The sequence below is a fragment of the Babylonia areolata genome, chromosome 6 (assembly GCF_041734735.1).
Source record: "Babylonia areolata isolate BAREFJ2019XMU chromosome 6, ASM4173473v1, whole genome shotgun sequence".
Classification (NCBI taxonomy): Eukaryota; Metazoa; Mollusca; class Gastropoda; order Neogastropoda; family Buccinidae; genus Babylonia; species Babylonia areolata.
This window is the reverse complement of record NC_134881.1, coordinates 43433961-43458291: the sequence shown is the minus strand read 5'-3', so window position 1 is coordinate 43458291 and position 24331 is coordinate 43433961. Positions and strand designations below refer to the sequence as shown.

The following is a 24331-nucleotide window of genomic DNA, read 5'->3' as shown; positions in this document are numbered from 1 at the left end:
AGCAGCACCTAATTATTATGGCAGATGTTGAGGTGAAAGATTAAAGGTCCCATAACCAATCAGGGCAGTGATCCACTGTGTCTGGGGCTCAGCATTGGAAGGCAGGACCCAATCCTCTCCTGCTGTTTCAACCTCCCCATCACCTGAGTCGGGTACCAATTCATACCTGGGTGGAGGCAAGAAAATGGGAATAAAGTGCTTTCCCCCAAGGGACACACCAGCATGCTGAAATGGGGAGTTGAACCTTTCCCCCAAGGGACACACCAGCATGCTGAAATGGGGAGTTGAACCTTTCCCCCAAGGGACACACCAGCATGCTGAAATGGGGAGTTGAACCCCAGTCACTGAACTCTGGATCAGAAGTCCAACACCTGAATGATTCTGCCACATCACCTCCTTACGGCAGATGTACAGGACGGTGAAGTGAAGATGTTCTGAAACATCTGAATCGGCCAAAAACTTTACCTGCCCCACTGAACACAGTCTCTCAAACTATTCTTCTTCTTCTTCTTTTCCCTTCACTCTGTGACGAGTCACTGGGGCACTCCACAGACCTGTTCCACAGATCTGTTGGTTCTGTGTCAAAGCCTAGGTCTTTGCAAATAGTTTTCAAACCACTACAGTGTTCGCTGCTGCCTGAACAATCTGTGTAGGGCCTTGATCCATTGCTGTGACAAGCCACACTAAAAAGGAAGCCACTGAAGGTGATGATGGGCATAATGGCCGAGCAGTTTAGAGCACTGACTATTCAGTCTGAGGTTCCTGATTCAAGTGTCTGCCTGGTGGGTTGTGGTGGACATTCCCTTTGTGTGCATGAACATGCACAGCAAATACACAAGTCAAAAGATCCAATAATTCACATCTGTTTTGTGGGCTATGGAAACACGAACATACCCAGCATGCACATCCTTGGAATAGGAGTATGGTTGCCTTTCTGGCAGGGTTAAAAATGGTCGTATGTAAAAGCCCATGTCATAGACATGAGTGAACATGGAGTGAGGGTGAGGGTGAAACAACAGGTTGCCTAAACCTGTTGTTGTTCTGACCATGGTGACTGATAGTCTGTGCTGTCTGAACACCATCTCCAATAACAGTTCTGCAAGCATTTCCCAGGAAAAAATCCAAATTATCAGCTAGGAGCAATACTGTCATACTCTTTTAAAAAAAAAAAAGAGTTCCATGTCAGTCTGTATCCAAAGGAAGCCAACTCCCACCACTCATTACACACACACAAAAGCAGTGTTACCTTTGCAGAGTCGCAGCCTGCAGTTTCTTGATGACAGCCAGTCACTGAGCAGCGAAGGCTTTGCTGAGTTCATACAGGTCCAACTCCTCCACCAACCACCCACTTTCTCCAACTGCTCACACACACACATTCACATATACAGAGATAAAAAGCTTTCTGGTGCATATCTGTTATGCATATGTGAGTGTATGTGTGAATGTGTGTCTCCATGTTTTACATTTATTTGCTTATTTATCATCATTGTTGTCTTTTTTTTATTTTTTTTTATTTTTATTATTATTATTATTATTGCTACTACTTTTTTATATTATAATTTTTTTTTTTTTTAATTTATGTACGCTTATAGTTGACTTCAAGTTTTTGCGCCTTATACATATTATTAGTAGTGGTAGTAGTTTTTTTTAATGTATTTATCTATTATTTATTCACCCCCTTTTTTTTTTCTTTTTTCTTTCCTCAAGGCCTGGCTAAGCATGTTGGGTTGCGCTGCTGGTCAGGCATCTGCTTGGCAGATATGGTGTAGCGTATATGGATTTGTCCGAATGCAGTGACACCTCCTTGAGCTACTGAAAACTGAAAAAACTTATGCGTAATTTACTTTCTTGTACACTGAACTTGCTTTCTTTTATTTCTCTGAATTTGTATTTACTGTTTGTTGTGAAAAAGTGGACATATTCTAACTGCCATTATATTGCTTGATCACTAAAACTGCCTGCTTCGTGCTTGCTGTTTTGTCTTCAGTAGGCCAGATGGAATTCAAGCCAACATGCCTCACTGCTGATGTCCTCAGCACAGCCAAGTCTTATTTTCCCCAAGGAGCTAAATGGTCAAGCTAATGTGGCATCAGCTGTTTTGTGAGCATATGTATGATTTGACAGTCCTCATATGGCCCTGCGCAGTCGGCTGGGCTATAAGCAACAACAAACAATATACTGGGTATATGAAAAAAGCTAGTCCCCATATACATCTACTCTCAATCCCAAAGCAATGACAAAAACTGAATAATTAAACTCTCTTTTTTTTTAAGCTGATTCTAGAAATCTGTGACCGGGTTAAATGTCAAAAAGCTTTAACCTGTCACCTTTTCTGCAATATCTAAACTATCCTGTGTTGAAAATCATCTTCTTCTTCTTCCCCCTCCTATACCCCTACCCTTCCCACCCACCCCTCACACTTGACTCAGGGAAGCGGCAGCAGGATGGAGCACCAATTGAATACATTTCCCAGCTAATAACAGAAACATGGCGACTCACATCAGTGTGCACAACAGGGGTGGGGTCAGTACCCACGGTGGAGGGGTGCAGTCCCCTGTCTGTGCCCAGGACATGACACAGTTGTCTCCTCCTGCCCTCTCTTTATAGCCCATAACCACAGCTGCTGCTGCTCCGTCCTTCGATGCTGTTCGAAAACATTGTTCTGAATGTTCTGGTGTCAGAAGTAGATGCCATTGCAGCAGTCGAGTTGCATACACAGTTGCTGCCAACAGGCGTAACTTCAACACAGTATCTGCACACACTGTTTCTGCCAACAGATGTAACATGCTACGCTATCTTCAGTGTTACTGTCAACTGGTGTAACAGATTACTGTTGACACACTATCTTCACACTGTTACTATCAACAGGTGTAACATATTAACATGCACAATGTTACTGTTTATAGGTGTAACCGGAGATTAGAAAAGAGAGATAAACCACTTGCAGAAATTGCTGAAGCCAGACAGCCTGCGCCGCGACACGCATTCATTATTCATGAGCTGCCTTTGCCCCGCCCAAACGAAAGGAAAGCGTCAGTCGAATGCAGTCTCCTGAGTGATTTTATAATTTGGATTACACCTTTTTTCCCCTTTTCTGTTTGCTTCATCCCACGCAGATGTCAAACTCAATTTTGTTGTGAATAACATTCCTAAATATTTATATGTATTGGTTACTTTTATTTCCCTATCACCACAGCACCATTTTTCACGAGTCGAAAGATGACCTCCATTGCGGAAAACTATAATATTGGTCTTATCGAGATTCACTGTTTGTTGTAGTCTGTCTGTTTCTTGCTTAAGGGCATTTAATTGATTTTGTAACCCTATGGGTGTGTCAGACAAGAGAACAACATCATCAGCAAATAGCATTAAGAGCAAATCTGTTGCGCCAGGTATCATTTGTATTCCATGTCTCCCCTTCTTTGATAACTCCACTGCCAATTCACCAATGAAAAAGGAAAACAGCTGTGAGCTTAGCATACAACCTTGTTTAACCCCTCTTGGACACTGAAAAAAGTCTGAATAAATACCTTTGTCACGAACACATACAAGTACAGAATCGTAGATGCTTTTAACAGCCATGTAAAACTCCCGAGAGAGAGAGAGAGAGAGAGAGAGAGAGAGAGACAGAGACAGAGACTTAGAGATAGAGCACAATACAACGGTCTGCTCGGGCAACATGAAGCGTTCGTATATATATGAATTATATATATGATTATGTACATATAGATAGATTTAGATTTACATACTGATAGATCTATATGAAATTATGTATGTATGTATCCATGTATGCATGAATGTATGTATAGACAGATGTTAGAAGAGAGACAGAGCTAAATATGTGTTTTATGTTTTGATATATATATATATATATATATTTTTTTTTTTTTTTTTTTTTTTTTAAGAAATGGTGATGTAAACCAGAAAGTGTGAAGAAAAAGTAGCATTACGAAAACGCAGTTCAATAATTTATAACTGTCTCTCTCATGTGCAACATTGCACTGGGGGAGGGGGGGGGGAGTTGGTGGTGGGTGGAGCTGCTTTATTTTCTTTTTATATTATCTACATTCAAGCAGATGCAAACGTGCTAAAAACCAAGCAAAAATGAATCGGTTTTCATTGTATACAGCGAATCTTACTACACGTGGGAAATTCCAGGCATAACTTAACTTTCGCTTTACTGCAGCTGTGTGTGTGTGTGTGCCGTCAGAACCGACCAGTTTCCTTCAAGTGGGGAAGGAGAGGGTGATTTACCCCCACCCTTCCGCACTGCGTGTGTGCCTCAAAACGGCTTCAGCACTGTTACAGACAGTAAGAAGGGACCTGCCGCGAGTGGTTTATCTCTCTTTTCTAATCTCCGGTGTAACAAACTATCTTCACATACATTGTTACTGTCAACAGGTATAACTTAAAACACCAGCACACTGTCAACAGGTGTAACTTCAACACACTATCTGCACACACACTGTTACTGTCAACAGGTGTAGCATCACACTATCTGCACAATGTTACTGTCAACAGGTGTAACTTCAACACACTATCTGCACACACACTGTTACTGTCAACAGGTGTAATTTCAACACACTATCTGCACACACAATGTTACTGCCAACAGGTGTAATTTCAACACACTATCTGTTCATACACTGTTACTGTCAGCAGGTGTAAACTGTAACTTCAACACACTCTCTGCACACGCACTGTTACTGTCAACAGGTGTAACTTCAACACACTATCTGCACACACAATGTTACTGTCAACAGGTGTAGCATCACACTATCTGCACAATGTTACTGCCAACAGGTGTAACTTCAACACACTATCTGCACACACACTGTCAACAGGTGTAACTTCAACACACTATCTGTTCACCCACTGTTACTGTCAATAGGTGTAACTTCAACACACTATCTGCTCACACACTGTTACTGTTAACAGGTGTAATTTCAACACACTATCTGCACACACAATGTTACTGTCAACAGGTGTAACTTCAACACACTATCTGGTCACACACTGTTACTGTCAACAGGTGTAACTTCAACACACTATCTGCACACACAATGTTACTGTCAACAGGTGTAACTTCAACACACTATCTGTTCACACACTGTTACTGTCAACAGGTGTAGGCTCAACACACTATGTGTACACACAATGTTACTGTCAACAGGTGTAACTTCAACACACTATCTGCACACACTGTTACTGTCAATAGGTGCAGCTTCAACACACTATCTGCACACACATTGTCACTGTCAACAGGTGTAGCATCAACACACTATCTGCACACACACTGTTACTGTCAATAGGTGCAGCTTCAACACACTATCTGCACACACACTGTTACTGTCAATAGGTGTAGCTTCAACACACTATCTGCACACACAATGTTACTGTCAACAGGTGTAGCCTCAACACACTATCTGTTCATACACTGTTAGTGTCAACAGGTGTAACTTCAACACACTATCTGTTCACACACTGTTACTGTCAACAGGTGTAGGCTCAACACACTATGTGTACACACAATGTTACTGCCAACAGGTGTAACTTCAACACACTATCTGTTCACACACTGTTACTGTCAACAGGTGTAGGCTCAACACACTATGTGTACACACAATGTCACTGTCAACAGGTGTAGCTTCAACACACTATCTGCACACACAACGTTACTGTCAACAGGTGTAACTTCAACACACTATCTGTTCACACACTGTTACTGTCAACAGGTGTAGGCTCAACACACTATGTGTACACACAATGTTACTGTCAACAGGTGTAGCTTCAACACACTATCTGCACACACATTGTCACTGTCAACAGGTGTAGCTTCAACACACTATCTGCACACACACACTGTTACTGTCAATAGGTGTAGCTTCAACACACTATTTGCACACACACTGTTCACACACTGTTACTGTCAACAGGTGTAGCTTCAACACACTATCTGCTCACACACTGTTACTGTCAACAGGTGTAGCCTCAACACACTATGTGTACACACAATGTTACTGTCAACAGGTGTAACTTCAACACACTATCTGCACACACTGCTACTGTCAATAGGTGCAGCTTCAAAACACTATCTGCACACACATTGTCACTGTCAACAGGTGTAGCATCAACACACTATCTGCACACACACTGTTACTGTCAACAGGTGCAGCCTCAACACACTATGTGTACACACAATGTTACTGCCAACAGGTGTAGCTTCAACACACTATCTGCACACACACTGTTACTGTCAACAGGTGCAGCTTCAACACACTCTCTGCACACACACTGTTACTGTCAACAGGTGTAGCTTCAACACACTATCTGCACACACACTGTTACTGTCAACAGGTGTAACTTCAACACACTATCTGCACACACACTGTTACTGTCAACAGGTGTAACTTCAACACACTATCTGCTCACACAATGTTACTGCCAACAGGTGTAACTTCAACACACTATCTGCACACACACTGTCAACAGGTGTAACTTCAACACACTATCTGTACACACACTGTTACTGTCAACAGGTGTAACTTCAACACACTATCTGCACACACACTGTTACTGTCAATAGGTGTAGCTTCAACACACTATTTGCACACACACTGTTCACACACTGTTACTGTCAACAGGTGTAAACTGTAACTTCAACACACTATCTGCACACGCAATGTTACTGTCAACAGGTGTAACTTCAACACACTATCTGTTCACACACTGTTACTGTCAACAGGTGTAGCATCAACACACTATCTGTTCACACACTGTTACTGTCAACAGGTGTAAATTCAACACACTATCTGCACACAATGTTACTGTCAACAGGTGTAACTTCAACACACTATATCTGCTCGCACACTGTTACTGTCAACAGGTGTAATTTCAACACACAATCTGAACACAATGTTACTATCAACAAGTGTAACTTCAACACACTATCTGCACACACTGTAACTGACAACTGGTGTGACTCCACACTACCTAACACATACATATTGTTACTGTCAACAGTTTCAGTTTCTCAAGGAGGCGTCACTGCGTTCGGACAAGTCCATATACACTGCACCATATCTGCTAGGCAGATGCCTGACCAGCAGCATAACCCAACGCGCTTAGTCAGGCCTTGAGTGCATGCATATATATTTGTGTACCTATCAGAGTGGATTTCTTCTACAGAATTTTGCCAGAGGACAAAACTCTCGTTGCCATGGGTTCTTTTTCAGTGCACCAAGTGCATGCTGCACACAGGACCTCAGTTTAGCATCTCATCCGAATGACTACACGCTCAGTTTGATTTTCAGTCAAACTTGGGGTATAGGGCGAGAGCGGGATTCAAACCCAGACCCTCACAGACTCTGTATTGGCAAATGAGCGATTTAACTATTCCGCCACCTTTCTCCACCTGTCAACAGGTGTGACTTCAACACACTATCTACACACACACACACACACACACTGTTACTGTCAACAGGTGTAACTTCAACACACTATCTGCACACCCACTGTTGCTGTCAACTGTTGTAGCTTACCCACCACATCTACAAATGCTGCAGATTGTATTCTAGCACTAGCGACCCTGAAATGTCTGGTCTTTCCAATTCTTATATCAGTACGAACAATGCTCATTTTTACACTAAACTGCCTGCGTTTATGTGATACAATGTTCCAAAGTGGAACATCAAGACAGACATGAAAAGGGCAGGAAGAAATGAGAGACCTCTGATGTCCATGTGGCAGCTGTGGAAAGCTTCCATGAATCACCTTGGTGTCCACCAGTCAAGCATCCCCGAACCTTGTGCTGACCTTTGTGTGTGCACAATATGGGGCCTGCAAACCACACCCACATTTTATTGCCAGTGGTTTAAACAGTATTTTATTTGGAACATGCCACAATACAACACAGATATCGATGAACAGGACAACAAGAAAATCTTATATAAAGTCCTGTCCTGACACATGTACATACTGAATATGTGACGGGTGTCATCATAACTAGAAGGACAGTAACCACCGTTTCTTACATTTAAAAACAAAAATATCTACTTATGGTATACGGAAAACCATTTTTCTGTGTTTCAAATCTCCTTGCTGGGGATAATTTCTGACAGCTGAGAACTGTAAAACACCGACCTCCTCCTGTGACACGGTCAGTTTTCAAAACCAATGGCTGTGCCTTTTGTGTCTGCTGTATTTCTTGGTGCTGTCCTTTTATTGTTATTTTGCTATTTTCTGTTTTGGCCATGATGGTGGTGATCACACACAAGACAAGGTGCAACAAACAGTTTCAGGAGATCTATTTCAGACAGACAGACAAAATTGTATGCAGAATGTTCTACAGACTTTAACACATTGTGTGCATCCTTCAGGAACCGCAATGATGTCTTCAGTTTTGCCAACAACTGCATTCTAGATAGATAGACAAAATTGTATGCAGAATGTTCTACAGACTTTTAACACATTGTGTGCATCCTTCAGGAACCACAATGATGTCTTCAGTTTTGCCAACAACTGCATTCTAGATAGACAGACAAAACTGTATGCAGAATGTTCTACAGACTTTAACACATTGTGTGCATCTTTCAGGAACCACAATGATGTAAAAAATCATCTCAGTGTTGCTGACGGCAGTGGACAAGATATTCTGTCACACTGGTATCCAAACTAAAACTAAAAGTGAAATGCCATTTTTCAGACAGACAATGCACTGACTTTCTTTTAAGACAAAGCTGGACATGCTGATACTGACCAACTTGAAGCTGAGATCATATTGTTTACACCGCTCTTCTCTCTCTATCCCTACAGTCATTACACTGCCTTCACAGTGAATACCTATCACACTATGTGACCTCAGGCTCAGTTGTTTCATACTCACAAACCACAGAGCGAAGGCTTGTGCACTGCTTCATGCAGCAGACTCTGAATTCCAGAGAAGAGCTGCCTGCACACACAGTCATCCTGATGGATTGCAAATCAGTGCTGCAAAGTCTCCTTGCAGGAGAAGAAAGCCAGATCCTGGGAGACATCAGGCAGGAAATGGGGACATTGAGCCAGAGGACTGTACTGACCCTCCAGTGGATCCCATCGTAATGTGAAGTCAGTGGAAATGAGGAGGATGACAGACTCTCAAATGTGGACAGCAAAATGGAACAGACTGTCCATCCTGTCTCCTATAGAGAAGCACGAGCAATCCTGAAGAGCCAGTTCAGAGAGCAATGGAGAAACAAACACCAAGCTGGATAGGAGGAGGATGCTCTCTGGACTTTAAACAGAGCACAGCAAGCAGTCCTCTTCTGACTGAGAACTGGACATTGCAGGCTCCTTTCACACCTCTACAGAACGAGACTGTCCCCTACTGATGAATGCCCATGCAGCACAAGTTCACAGACACCAGAGCATTTGCTAAGTTCTGCCTTACTTTTGGTGCACTTGTTTCCATAACCCACCGAACGCTGACATGGATTACAGGATCTTTAACGTGCGTATTTGATCTTCTGCTTGCGTATACACACGAAGGAGTTTCAGGCACAAGCAGGTCTGCACATATGTTGACCTGGGAGATCGGAAAAATCTCCACCCTTCACCCACCAGACGCCGTCACCGTGATTCGAACCCCGGACCCTCAGATTGACAGTCCAACGCTTTAACCACTCGGCTATTGCGCCCGTCGTTTTTGTTTTTTGGTTGTTGTTTTTTTTTGTTTTTTTATGCCAAATTTGGTGTCAACTGACAAAGTAGTTGCAGAGAAAATGGCAATGTTAAAGTTTACCACGGACACACAGACGACCGAACACCGGGTTAAAACACTGACTCACTTTGTTTACACAAGTGAGTCAAAAAACCGCATCCGAGTCCATGTTCTTCGTCTCTCACCGCCCTAGCCACAGTGACTGGGTAACTTTTCTTTCCCCTGCCGGGTGTTTTGACCACTTTTGAAAATTATGACTGTTGTTTCGCCGGTTCTATCAACTTGCATCTTGTTGCTTGTTGTGTCTTTTTTGTTTGTTTTTTTGTTGTTGTTTGTTTGTTTTGTTTTTTGTTGCTGTTGTTGTTTTTGTAGTTGTTTTGTATTTTAAAAACTGAAATGTACCTAAGCTGGCACCGACGGGACGAAAAAAAGTTGAAGCGGTTGCGTGGTTATTTCGTTAATTTCAGTTTGTGCTGAAACATAACCTCCCACATTCTGTTGACAATATTTAGTATACAGATACCATTTTACGCTACGTTTTACATACCAGCAAACTGATAATGCACTTTCCGACAGTCAACCGCGCTGCAGAAACCACCTTTTCGAATCTTCCATTCTGACAACTCACCTGTGTGCATAACCTGTCGTCTGCCGTTTCAGAGGCCCTGGCTCTATTTACAGCAAATCTGATTGGCTGAGGAAAGCGAAACCACGTTTCGAGTGGCTGGAGGAGGTGAACATCATGTGTTTCCACTTCAGACAGATGTGACTCCAGAACAGCTGCACTGACACACAGGAAAAACAAACAAAAAAACAACAACAAAAAACAGGAAAACCACCAGCACCAAAAACTGCACGTGCGACCGTCAGTTGAAAGGAACAGGAAGCATTATACAGCTCATCGGCAAAAACTTAAGTCTCCCAAATTAGAACAGCACGTTATTGTGTCTGTCAACTTAACTGTGCGGTTGTGGTTTTCAGTTTATCATTATGTTTTCACATAAAATGATGACCCAGACAATAAAAGGTTGTTTTTTGTTAGTGTGTGTGTGTGTGTGTGTGAGATATTAATCTCCATTTTTAATGTATTTGTAATAAGCCTAAAATGCTCTATCTCTCTCTCTCTCACACACTCACACACACATATAATTTCTTCTTCTTTTTTTTATTTCTAGCTCAATAAAGCAAACACTGTAGTATAATAGGATCTAAAGCACACATATTCTTTAAAATATTAGCATCATATCTCATGGTTACATCGGTGTACATCAGCACAAAAGGTGCACTAAAAAGATTAATATAAGTAAGGCACATTCTGATATCTATTAACCTATACATTAGACTGTCCATCTAAAATGCATTACATGCAGTCATAACTTCTGAAAACATAAATCACTTCCAGTTACCAGGTATCGCCCAAATGAACAAACATCATTCCAAGACTGGCTGTTAGGATCAAATCTGTCAAACTTTTTTGGAAGGTGGGGCAGTCTAGGGATTGGAATAAATACTTATTCACTTGCATTCAATTCCGGCTCAAATATTAATGATAGATTTTTTTTTTCTCTAACCATAGAGCCTTCTAAAAATCCTCTCTCTTTTTTTTCTTTTCTAAATACATGCATACATTTATGTGCATGCAGATGCATATGCATGCATACGCAACTATACATGTGAAATCATAATCTGTATCTTACTACTGCAATCATATCACAATAATCATCATATCATAATTTATACTTTTCTGTGTGTGCTTCACAGTCACAATTCTATGTGACAGTGAAACAAGGCCATTCACTTGTCAGTAAGAGAGTCTCTATGTCTCTGTATAGCAGTGTCTTATTATTTTGTTTTCTCAGTGATGGTCATTGCACATCCCATTTTCCCCCAGCCCCTCTGGCATCTTAATTCATGGCTGCCCAAATAGTATTATCATTCCGTACTGTAATATTCATCATTGTTTTGGCTGTTCAAAGAAATACTTGTCACTTCTTTGTGCAACAACACTGACTGTCTAAAACTCGTAAAGACAAAGCACTGAGCTATATTGTTTTACATTTTGAAGTCACCATCCACTCTCCAGTACACTGGATTTGAAATCATCAGATGTTTTGTTGGGAATTAACAATGCTTTCCATCTCCATATCTAAAAAAAACAAATCGAATTATGACTTCTTTTTTTTCCAAAGATTTCTGAATAAAATGTCTGAATTGACAAATGGGGAAAAAAAAAAAAAAAAAAACCCTACAAGGAAAAAAATGCTTAATAAAACTGAGTATTACACACTGATGAAACTGACCTATATCTTTTTTAAAAAAACAACAACCAAAACTCTTTAACATGAATGTGTACAAAAACCTTCAAAAATTACCAAGAATCAAGAATATTTCATCCTTTCACCCGTTTGGGGGCATGGAGGATATTATGTGTCACCAACAGTATTTTACACCAAAATTAAACATAAACAATTAAAATAACATAGCTATCAGAAACAGAATACAAACTATATGAAACACAACATAAATGATGATAGGATTTTTCTGGTATTAAACCTCGGGATAGATTAGACTACATTGCTCATCTTTGCAACATTACTTACGTTTAACCAAATTGTCAGGGCCGCATGAAATAAATTACACAGAAAGCCTCTTCCAACAAGAAATAATAAACAATCGTTGGCCTTTTTTTTTCCCGTTGACGTTGCATATTCACACCTGGGTAGAGTGAGGAAAACCAGAGTAAAGTGCCTTTCCCAAGGACCCAACACCAGGCCAGGCGATTGAACCTTGACCAGTGATGAACACTGGATCAGGAGTCCAATGCTTTACTGACTCTACATTTCTTTATTTATTTTGTTTTATTTTATTTCTTATTTTATTTATTTATTTTTTTTTTTTTTATTATTTATCTATTTATTTATTTTTGTTTATTTATTTATTTATTTATTTTTGTACGCTTATAGTTGACTTCATCAAGTTTTTGCACCTTTTACATATTATTATTAGTAGTAGTAGTTCTCTTTTTTTTATGTATTTATCTATTATTCTTTTTCTTTTTTTTCTCAAGGCCTGACTAAGCGCGTTGGGTTACGCTGCTGGTCAGGCATCTGCTTGGCAGATGTGGTGTAGCGTATATGGATTTGTCCGAACAGAGTGACGCCTCCTTGAGCAGCTGAAACTGAAACTGAAACTGACTCTACCACTGCGCCTCCTTCACAACTCGTTGTTAAATGTCCGGGCTGCACGGCAGGGAATGGTGCAGCTGTGAAATTTTCACTTTCTGTCTGTCATTTACTGGCTGCAACACAATCCAACAGAAACGTGCATGTTAAAAATGTAAAACCTATCCATTACTGATATGATTTAACATGATTTTCTTTACATGCTTGAATCACATTTTGATACTGTAACATTATAATATCATGTTTCTGACAGCTCATGACGCATATGACTCTGGCTGAAACTTCCAAAGAATTGCCTCGACTGATGTCACGTTAATTAAACAACATAGCTTGAATCCATGTTCAGTCTCACTGTTGTAAGTGCCCATCCATGGTGTCGCTAGTTCTTTAAGTTTCAGTTTCAGTGGCTCAAGCAGGCGTCACTGCGTTCGGACAAATCCATATACGCTACACCACATCTGCCAAGCAGATGCCTGACCAGCAGCGTAACCCAACGCGCTTAGTCAGGCCTTGAGAAAAAAAATAAAAATAAAAAAAAGGGTGAATAAATAATAGATAAATACATTAAAAAAAATAACTACTACCACTACTAATAATATGTATAAGGCGCAAAAAACGTGATGAAAATAAATAAATAAATAATAATTATAATATAAAAAAGTAGTAATAATAATAAGAAGAAGAAGAAATAAATAAATAAATAAAGGAAGTGAGACAACTGTGAACAAAAGGAAAACATAAGTATATGTACTCAAAGGGTATCTGAGATCAGGTTCCCACAGTCATACTGACCCTGTGACTGAAACAACTCCAGTGGCAGCTCTTCTGCTTCACCGGCACAACAGTATTATTCTACAAATTGTCTCCCTTTGAAAACACCTCCGAATACTTCCGCTGCTTTCAGGTGCAGATATCTGTATAACTCTACAAATGAAAATATACTTAAATTATCTTCTCTCTCTCTTTCTCTTACTTTCCCACTCTTTCACTCTGATGTAATCAGTCTACAGTTATCTTGGAGCTAAAAAGATTCTAAGTATACCCTTTATCTGGGTACAGATACAGATGAAAAGTAAAGCATTCAAACAATTGACAAAAAATAAACAACAAAAGAAAAAAAAAAGAAGTCCAAATGATTATGAATATTATCAATTGATTGAATGTGTGTAAACTTATCCAAAATGAATTAAGGTCTAAACAATACTTTAAAAAAAACAAAAAAAACTTTAAAATACTACACTGCATAAAAAGTTATGCAAAATACTTTAAAACACTATACTGTATCAAGTTATGCAATTGTAGAAAGCAGTAATACTCACTCAAAGACTAGATACATCAAAAATCTTTTAGAAACATATTGTAATACTGCAAACTAGGCTATATATATATATATATACAGCAAGAATGACAAAATGTACAGAAAACAATGGAAGCAGCTGCTATTCAAATCACAACTCGGGTACAGAGGAAAAAAATTGTTCACCTTTGTAACTAATAATGTTGAAGTACACACCCTAAAAACAGCCAAGCTGATATCTTCTAAGAGCTGGTGTATGAGTATCTTTCCCTGTCCCTGTTTCAGCTTTATTCACTTGATTTTACAGTTCTATAGCTTTTCTAACATATAATGGGTAATACTGATTGTCAAAGCAATGCAAAAGAACAATTATAATGAAAACAAAACAGCCACCAACAAGCCAATAAAAACACAACTTCAAATTTGCACCCATCCACCCACACACACCCCAAAAATTGTCTTGTCACATGTCTCAGTTCCATTTTACTGTTCCCCAAATCCAGTGATCAGTGGTTTGGCTGATGTTATAGAAACACAGAAATCAATGCACAGACTTTACTTACTGACAACACTAAACAGTGCTGAACACGGACTATGCTTCAATGATCAGTCTTGCTGACTCTTTGAGTGGTGCTCGGTTCTTAATTCTAGTTCTCACCTCTAACAGTTTAGTCCCCCCCTTTTTTTTCTTTTTTTTTTTTTTTAGGATCCTCCGGAGGGACGCTACGAGTGATGGTGGGAGGGAATATGTATACATGTTCTTTCTCACTGTCACCCCCTCCGGTAGGAAGATAGGTCTACTTAGGTTCTGATTATGGTTTGTTTGGTTTTTTTGTTTGGTTTTTTTTTTACGCCTCTGCGCACACAGGTCATTAATAGTCAGTAATGACGGCTGACCTTCCAATTTGAAGATTGAAGATTGAATTCCTGAGCGGTCTCAGTCACTGAGCACAATTAAAGATCCCAACAATGAATCTGCTCTCTTGCTGTCCGTTACTGGTCAGAAACGAAACAATAATCTTTGACTCAGAACAACAACTCAGGCACAGCTGTATGTCTCAGAGTCTGCCTTCTTGGTGCTCAAAAAATACCCCACTGGAAATGCTCAATAGTTCTCCTGGTACTTAAGCACCAATAACCAAATACCTGTTTGAACCTTTGACTTTACAAGCCAAAACTGGCCTTCACAACAGAGAATGGAAGCAGGCTCACTGCGACTGAGAAGCTGCAGAACTTGGAGAATTGAAGCCAGAGTAAAGTGTCCATCACATTTGCCAATCAAGATCCGAAGCATGGGTCAAAGCTCAAATCTACATCAGAATAATCTTCTCTCACTGACTGAATGCAGTGTTGTGTGCACAGTGTTGGTCACCTAGTTTAACCCATTCAACCCTGGGGAGTCTATAACCTTGGCAGGCTTCCAGGCTATATTAATGCAGAAAAAAAAACATAGAAAATATACTGCTTTTCCTGCAAATTACCTGTCGACATGTCCAGAAATGTTGTGGAAGTTAGTCTTCTTTCATTGCAGTTCATGCACATGTGAGAACATAAAAACCGTTCCAATGAAACAAAGTTTGATGCCAGAGCAATAAGCTCGGGTGTAGGGCTGAATGGGTTAAGTGTGAAGACAGCAGATTCAGGGAGGTGTGCCTCTTCTGACAATTCTCAGCACTCATAACCTGCCAGAAATGCTTTCATAAATATGATTGTTTGTTGGGGTTTTTTTTGTTTTGTTGTTTGTTTCTGTGATTACTATTCCCTTCTCAGAAATGAAAAACTGAATCCAGATTTTGTTTTCGTGATAAGTCTTACCTTCTCAAAATGAAAAAAAAAAAAAAAAAAAAAAAAATCCACAAATTACAGTGACCCCTATACAGAGACTGACACAACTTCAGTGAAAAAAACAACAACAAAAAACACAAATACATGACAACAAAATGACCACCAATAACCAAAGGATCTCACAGAATCCATGCAGCACCAGTGATAGCCACTCCAAACATCACTTTCTTTACTATTCCTCACAAAACACACGAGGCAGGTTTCAGAAAGAAAAGAAAAAAGATGTGCATTAACGTCAAACGTGTAGCGTGTGTGTCACACACAGTGCTATGACCAAATCCCCACTCGTGATTTTCACTTTAAATCTGTTCCAGCTTGACTCTGCAGTCTGTCACACCACTGTGCGTGTCTTGTCAACACAGATAGAACAAGTCAGTCTAGTCCGTAACAACAACAAAAATTTCCTAACAACATACACATACACATGATTATTTAAACACAAGCATGAATGCACGCTCGCATGTACACGCAAACATACATGAAAGCAAAAATATGAATAAAAAAACCTAATAATATACAAATAATGAATAAATAGGTCATTACAGGCTGCATATAGCTCAGGACGGTAAAACAGATGAGATCCTTTATGAAAGAAATCTGGCTTTATGGTCAACAATTGCGCTTTTACACATGTATGCACACATGTATGCAAGCACACACACACACACACACACACACACACACACAAATCATTCATTAAATCAGTTTACCACCATCAACATCAAACATGCTGACCAAGTCGACTGACAGAAACCAGTACTACAAACAGCATTACATCACATCCACATTGAGACTGACCCTAACCACCACTCCTCTCTGACCTGGGGTCACTCAGGATGAACAAAACACAATGACCACTCCAGTTTGTAGTGAAATACATACACACACATTTATCACAGCAAAATATACATGAAATCACTGACACTCATGATTCGTTTCCTTGTAACAATGTAAATCACACAACCAATGGCGCCATGGTCGATGCATGTAAAGATGCAGTTACAAAGAAAGGAGAATAACATAAAAATGTAAATGGATGCAGGTACAAAGACAGAAGAATAATACTGCTCAGGTTCATGGCATAAAAAAAAAACCAACAGTTAAGCAACAAACCACCTACACACTAACAATGCAGACCAACACAGTAGCATGAACACTTTCCGCTGTATACTTTAAATGCAAACCAACACACACATACACACTCAAGAAAAAACATATGAATATGTCATGATCCCAGCTGTTGACGACAGCCAAACCAATTTCAAAACATACAATCAGCTGCACGTTCCCTTCTTTTTGATTTCTTTGTCAGTCTCTCGTTATCATAAACTAGTGCTATAATAAAACAAACGACCATCTACATAAAAGCTCACAACCAAAACTTGTCACACTTTGTGTGCCAGCAAAATAGTTTTTGCTTAACATAAGCATTAACCTACACTGTATCAACGGGGGTTTTTTTTCACTTACTATATAAGCATTAACCTACTCTACATCAAAGTGGCTGTGGGGGTGGTTGTTTTTTTGTGTCTTTTTTTTTTACACTTTTACAACAGAAAAAGTTGTAATTCAACTTCAACTGCAGGGTTTACAAAAAGCTAAGAACCGCTTGGGAACCTACAGTTTTCTTCTTGGAGGGTGACAGGGGTGGGAGGGTGGGGGGATTGGGGGTGGGGGGGCGTATGGTGAAATGATATTGAATTTTCAGCAAACAGCAGTTTACTATGTAGACAATGCAATAAGCACCACTCTTGACCAAAGGTGCTTTTTTTTTTTTTTTTTACATGTTTTTATAATGATAAAAACCACAGCTATCGTTTATACACCTCTGATCGAATAACTATAAAATTTTGGCTGGAACATCAGTTTTTCCATAAACATTTTTTTCAAGCTGTTTCAAGGAGATGTCATTCATGTGCCTGAAACAGCCCTGCAAATATTCAAAAGGAGACCAGTTGCAGACTTGCAGAATTTCAATCACCTCTCAAATTTTTTTTGTTTGTTTTTTGTTCGAACATTATAGGAAAACATGCTGCTTTTATGAGGTGATCCTTGTTTGTTGTTGGTTTGGGTTTTTTTTTTAATATGAAGTCTGTACAAACACAAAAATTGTGATTAAATCTTTTTTCTTTTTTTTTAAAATCAGACTGCTTCTATCTGTGGGACGAGACTCGTGAGTCAGGCACTGACAGGACACATCGTGCTGGCCTCATCCCCACCCCCACCCCCACCACCACCACCCACACCCCCACTACCGCTGCTGCTGTTGCAACAGGCAAACGGCGGCTTCAGTACAGGTCGGGGGGGCCGGTCGAAGGGCGGCGTGTTGACGAACATCCGCTTCTTCTGCGACTTCATCTCGCGGTCGATGGTGCCGGGGTCGAAGGTTGCCGTGGGGCGGTGGCTGAGGTCGATCTGGCTCTGAGTGCAGGTCCCCTTCATCCTCAGCCTAAAGACACAGAGTGCAGACAGCTGGTAGTGGTGGTGGTGGTGGTGGTGGTGGTGGTGATGGTGGTGGTGATGATGGTGATGATGGTGGTAGTGGTGATGGTGGTGGTGATGGTGGTGGTGGTGGTGATGATGGTGATGATGGTGGTGGTGGTGGTGGTGGTGATGATGGTGGTGGTGATGATGGTGATGATGGTGGTGGTGGTGGTGGTGATGGTGATGATGGTGGTGGTGGTGGTGGTGATGGTGATGATGGTGGTGGTGGTGGTGATGGTGATGGTGGTGGTGGTGGTGGTGATGGTGATGATGGTGGTGGTGGTGGTGATGGTGATGGTGGTGGTGGTGGTGGTGATGGTGATGGTGGTGGTGGTGGTGGTGGTTTTCAGTTTAATGTCTATTCACTATAAGTGTTTTTAGACAAAAAGGAGTAAAGTAGTGGACAGAGGAAAGGGAATGCATGTGAATATTAGTGTTAAAAAAGTGTTCATGTTATGTATCAGAGGAAAAGTATATCATAAGAAAAAGTCTAAAGAGACTGTGGTGTGTATTAAATGAGGTGTCATGGGAAGGAGAATATGTATGTGCATATCAACAAGTATTAACCTACAACAATGTAAATCTAAATAACAGTATTAATCATAATACATCAAAGGAGGATACCAACTGGACTGGAGTTTAAAATTTTCTGAAAACATTCTAAACAATGAATAATCATTCAAAATCTTTTCAGTGGCTAATGAAATATTGGAAGAAAAGTCGTCAACTACATCTTTTGGAATTAACTGTTTTATGCTCGGACAATGAATGAGTAGATGGCTTACAGTTATTTGCTTACCGCATATACATTTTATGTTTTTAGAAAAATTTGTACGAAAGGCATTTAAACGAAGTCTATACATTAGACTTGTAATTTGTCTTGAATGTGCTGCTGGTGTCAAATTTAGAACATGTTTGGGATTAGCTGCATTCTTTGTGTTTGCACAACATTGGTAGTATTGATCATTTGAATCTATAAGTGGTGGTGGTGGTGGTGGTGTGTGTGTGTGTGTGTGTGTGTGTGTGTGTGTGTGTGTGTGTTCGTTCTTTAGTTTAGCGTCTTTTCACTATCGGTAATATTAGTCAATTAAAAAAAAAAGGGGGGGGTGAGGGTGTGGGGGTGGTGGGGCGGGGGTGAGGGGGGGACTGGGGTGGGGGAGGGGAGAGGGAAAAGGCAAACAGAAAAGGTAGAAGACTACCCAAAAATGCATAACTAACATGCAATTACATTTAACAGTAACAATTCAATAATGATAATGACAATCAGAAGCCATTAACACAATTCTGAAATACATTAAAGGAATGTAGAAATCGGGCTATGAACTAATGCCTGTGAAAGTGTGTGTGTGTGTGTGTGTGTGTGTGTGTGTGTGTGTGTGTGTGTGCTGTGTGTGTGTGTGTGTGTGTGTGTGTGTGTGTGTGTGTGTGTGTGTGTGTGTGTGTGTGTGTGTGTGTGTGTGCATGACTGACTATTTTCATTACTGTGCGCCTTTCAGTCGTTCTTACATCCCCCATGTTTTTTTTTAGTGCTGGTGGTATCCGCATACGCAGTCATAAAATCATGGGTCATGCATTCATGCACATACATGTGTCTAGGTGTAAATTCATAGGTCATGCATCCACGCACATGCATACATCTATCTAGGTATAAACTCACAGGTCATGCATTCACGCACATAAATGAATCTAGGTATAAATTCACAGGTCATGCGTTCACTGCATTCATGCACGTACATATATCTAGGTATAAATATTTCAGTCATGCATTCACGCATATACACATACCTATGTATGAATGTTTCAATCATGCATTCAAACACATGCACACACCTAGGAATAAATATTCTAATCATGCACACACACACACACACACACACACACACACACACACACATCAATGACAGTCGTTCATACAGGTCAGATTATACGGTCAGCAGGAACCTTACTGAAGCCCACAGGTGTGCTCCTCAAGTGTCCAACAAATCTGATAATACACAGTGATCAGGGGGATCATTGGCAAGCACACCACCGCCTCAAAGAATGAATGATCATTCCATCATGATGCAGTCTGTCCCAAGGCACTGAAGAGGTACCGTTAGGTGCTTACAATGAAACCATTACAACGGTGGTACCTGTCTTATCTCATTTGCTAGTTTATATCTCAAGCTGGTATCAATGGACAACACATGTGCATGTCTTTATGTCATTTTTGTGTGATGTCCAGTGTAAGTGTATGTGAGTGTGAGTGTGTGTGTGTGTGTGTGTGTGTGTGTGCACGCACGCATCTGTCCCACAAATCATATTCGTGAGCAACATTCACATGCAAAAACACAGCAACCACTGCATGCATCGTCACGACCAGCAACAACAACAGAAGAAATCCGATATCTGAGGGAAGGTGTCACAACATGCATAAAGGTGAACTGTCCCTGGTAACAACAAAGGGAACATGAAAACCCATTCCGAAGCAAAGGGGGGGTGCCTGATGAAGCCGTTCATCCCTGGGGAGTTTACAACCAAGGCAGGTTTCCACGCCAAACTGATGCAGAGAAACAAAAAAACATACTGTCTTTCCTCCAAATTATAATAATAATAATAATAATAATAATAATAATGGATACTTATATAGCACACTATCCAGAAATCTGCTCTAGGTGGCCTTTGGGGAGGCTGGTTGGCCTTTTAGGGACCCTCTCAATGCCAGCTGCCCTAACATCCTCTTGGCCCATTGAGTGGGGATGTAACTTTGGCAAGATGATCTCCACTATAATCAAATTCTAGCCAAGATGGTCAGGACGCCATATTGTATTTGGATTTCTTTTTATCACAACAGATTTCTCTTTGTGAAATTCGGGCTGCCCTCCCCAGGGAAAGCATGTCGCAACACTACAGCGCCACCCATTTTATTGCATTTTTTCCTGCGTGCAGTTTTATTTGTTTTTCCTATCGAAGTGGACTTTTCTACAGAATTTTGCCAGGAACAACCCTTTTGTTGCCGTGGGTTCTTTTACATGCGCTAAGTGCAAATGCTGCACACAGGACCTCGGTCTATCATCTCATCCGAATGACTAGCGTCCAGACCACCACTCCAGGTCTAGTGGAGGGGGAAAAAATATCGGCAGCTGAGCCGTGATTCGAACCAGCGCACTCAGATTCTCTCGCTTCCTAGGCAGATGCGTTTCCTCTAGGGCATATGCCTCCCCTGCTGTCCTGATGGTCATAGTAAGGCATGACTGACTATTGTACAACACCTGCCTATGTCAGTGGGAGGCTCTGCACTGAGGCTACATGCAGTGATGTATCACGACTTCACACACATGGGGTTCAGTTGTGTAAGTTGTGGAGAAACGCACTGACACACATGCACACACACACACACACACTGAAAAAAGATCCTGTTTAAATCCACATCTCACTTCAACAATCACCTCAAACTGGGAAAAGCACATGGACACTAAACCAGTGAAAACTAAGGCATGCCAACACTGAAACTGAACTACCACTGACATGCACGTGTATAATTCAACTCACCCCAAGGAAATATCAGTGTCAGTTTCAAGCTCTGAAGCTCCACTGTATTAAACAGTACATGCAAATTCATACAACTGAAATTCTACATGAAACGAAAGCAAACTCCAGGGACGGATAAAAATGAATCTTTGCACGTTCACGTTCATACTGACATAAACTCAAGTACAATCAGTTTACAAAACACTATGCTGTACTGACTGAGGCTACACACAGGGAACTGGTTAGTGCTCTGATACATGTAAAGAGGGGGGAAGCCTGCTCACCCATGGCGCTCTTTCTGCGACAGCGTTCTTTCCCTAATAAGCTGGTCAGTTTTGAGATGCTGATTATGTATAGATACTGTCAAGCACAGGCGCTTGCATAGTTATACGTGTTGGTCACCAACAGTTAACTGTGCCGAAAACTGTTCATTTGGAGTGAACGACAGACGGGCGCAATAGCCGAGTGGTTAAAGCATTGGACTGTCAATCTGAGGGTCCCGGGTTCGAATCACGGTGACAGCGCCTGGTGGGTAAAGGGTGGAGATTTTTCCGATCTCCCAGGTCAACATATGTGAAGACCTGCTAGTGCCTGAACCCCCTTCGTGTGTATATGCAAGCAGAAGATCAAATACGCACGTTAAAGATCCTGTAATCCATGTCAGCGTTCGGTGGGTTATGGAAACAAGAACATACCCAGCATGCACACCCCCAAAAAACGGAGTATGGCTGCCTACATGGCGGGGTAAAAACGGTCATACACGTAAAAGCCCACTCGTGTGCGTACGAGTGAACGTGGGAGTTGCAGCCCACGAACGCAGAAGAAGAAGAGTGAACTACAGAAGAGGAAGAAATGCATCACTGAAGCACTGACCCATGACTGGGGGAAGCTGTGGTTTTCAGGGAATAATGACCACCAGCAGACATCCTGAAGAGATTACATAGTCACTGGTGGGTTGTTGTTTTGTTTTGTTTTTTCGGATATACAAGGACAGATAAAAAAAACAACAACAAACAAACATGTATTATTCCGTAGGAAACCTTGAAAAAAAATTACCTTACAAAGCAGGTTGTTTCCTTAGTCTGTAGATGGAAAATAAACCGCTTTAAAGCCAAATATACAGAAAATGTTACTTGTGACTACATAAAAGTTGACCACACGTGGACCTGTCACAAGCTGAACTGTCACCTTCCTGTCCTTTCGTCAGCTCCAGTGCCATCGACAGTCAGCACATTGCTGTCCATGTTCAGATCTTTGCTGGAATATCCAGTATGTTCACTTTTACAGTGTTTTTTGTTTGTTTGTTTGGGGGTTTTTTTTGTGTGTGTTAATTCCAAAGATGTTGTCTGATTAATGATTACGCTTTCACATTCAGACCGTTAATTCCATTAGTAACTGATATACAAAGTTCAGGTTTTATTTTTTCATGTCTTGATAACAAATTTTGGAATGGACTTGATAAAAAATATTTGAGCACATTCAGCGTGACCACCCAGCAGCACACATGGGAACCAGTGTCACGCACAATGTGCCACAAACCTCAACTCCACAAGTAGGACGTCACATGTGCAAGAAATGGTATAGAAGACGTTATCAATGAAAATAAAAAGCTTCTTCCTCTTCCTTTCCACATATCCTTGAGTAATCCATGGTGTATGTGTGTGTGCGTGTGATTGAAGCAAGGCCCAATGCTCAAAGGCACCACCCAGGTCAGCAGCCTGTTGTGCACATGACTCGGTGTTTGTAAAGTACTCTGAGTTTGGTCTCTGACCAAGTATAGGCGCTATATAAGTAGCAATAATAATTAACATCCTCCGTGCACCCCACACAATCCCAACACTCGACCCCAGCCAGACTAGATCGCTTCAACAATGGAATCACTTAAGTTACAATCAGAAAAGAGAGAAAGAAACAAGTGCCGTATGATGGATATATGGATAGAAAACAGACCTAATACAACTGTCAAATACATTTTTTTTCATGCAAACCAAAATCATAGTGAAGTACGAGCTCGATACAACTGTACACCAACATCATATACAGTCATCTATGTACATCAACATCATAATTATACAGTCGACTATATTCATCAACATCATATACAGTTGCCTATATTCATCATCATCATATACAGTCATCTATGTGCATCAACATCACTACAGTCATCTATGTACATCAACATCATATACAGTCATCTATGTGCATCAACATACTATACAGTCATCTATGTACATCAACATCACTACAGTCATCTATGTACATCAACATCACTACAGTCATCTATGTACATCAACATCATATACAGTCATCTATGTA

General features: G+C 40.7%; 2 protein-coding genes across 7 annotated transcripts in view; both read right to left on the bottom strand.

Moving 5' to 3' along the window:
- Positions 1-174: 174 nt before the first annotated feature.
- LOC143283054 (uncharacterized) lies at positions 175-10309 on the bottom strand. 2 transcript variants are annotated; one of them, XM_076589067.1, is made up of 4 exons: positions 10245-10309; positions 7730-7839; positions 2500-2767; positions 175-1358 (listed from the first exon to the last, which is right to left on the bottom strand). In XM_076589067.1, the coding sequence occupies exons 2-4, from the start codon at positions 7764-7766 to the stop codon at positions 1316-1318; spliced, it is 348 nt and encodes a 115-aa protein (XP_076445182.1). In that variant the 5' UTR covers positions 7767-7839; positions 10245-10309; the 3' UTR covers positions 175-1315. The 2 variants fall into 2 exon arrangements, with proteins under 2 accessions (XP_076445182.1, XP_076445183.1); XM_076589068.1 differs by having other exon boundaries at positions 2500-2644.
- A 6367-nt stretch (positions 10310-16676) lies between these two features.
- Positions 16677-24331, bottom strand: part of LOC143283052 (protein FAM228B-like) — a 39544-nt gene continuing 31889 nt past the window's right edge. For all 5 annotated transcript variants that reach the window (XM_076589057.1, XM_076589060.1, XM_076589061.1 and 2 more), the window contains exon 7: positions 16677-18470. In XM_076589057.1, the coding sequence (XP_076445172.1) occupies positions 18200-18470 (271 nt within the window). In that variant the 3' untranslated portion in view covers positions 16677-18199. The remainder of the gene's footprint in view (positions 18471-24331) is intronic.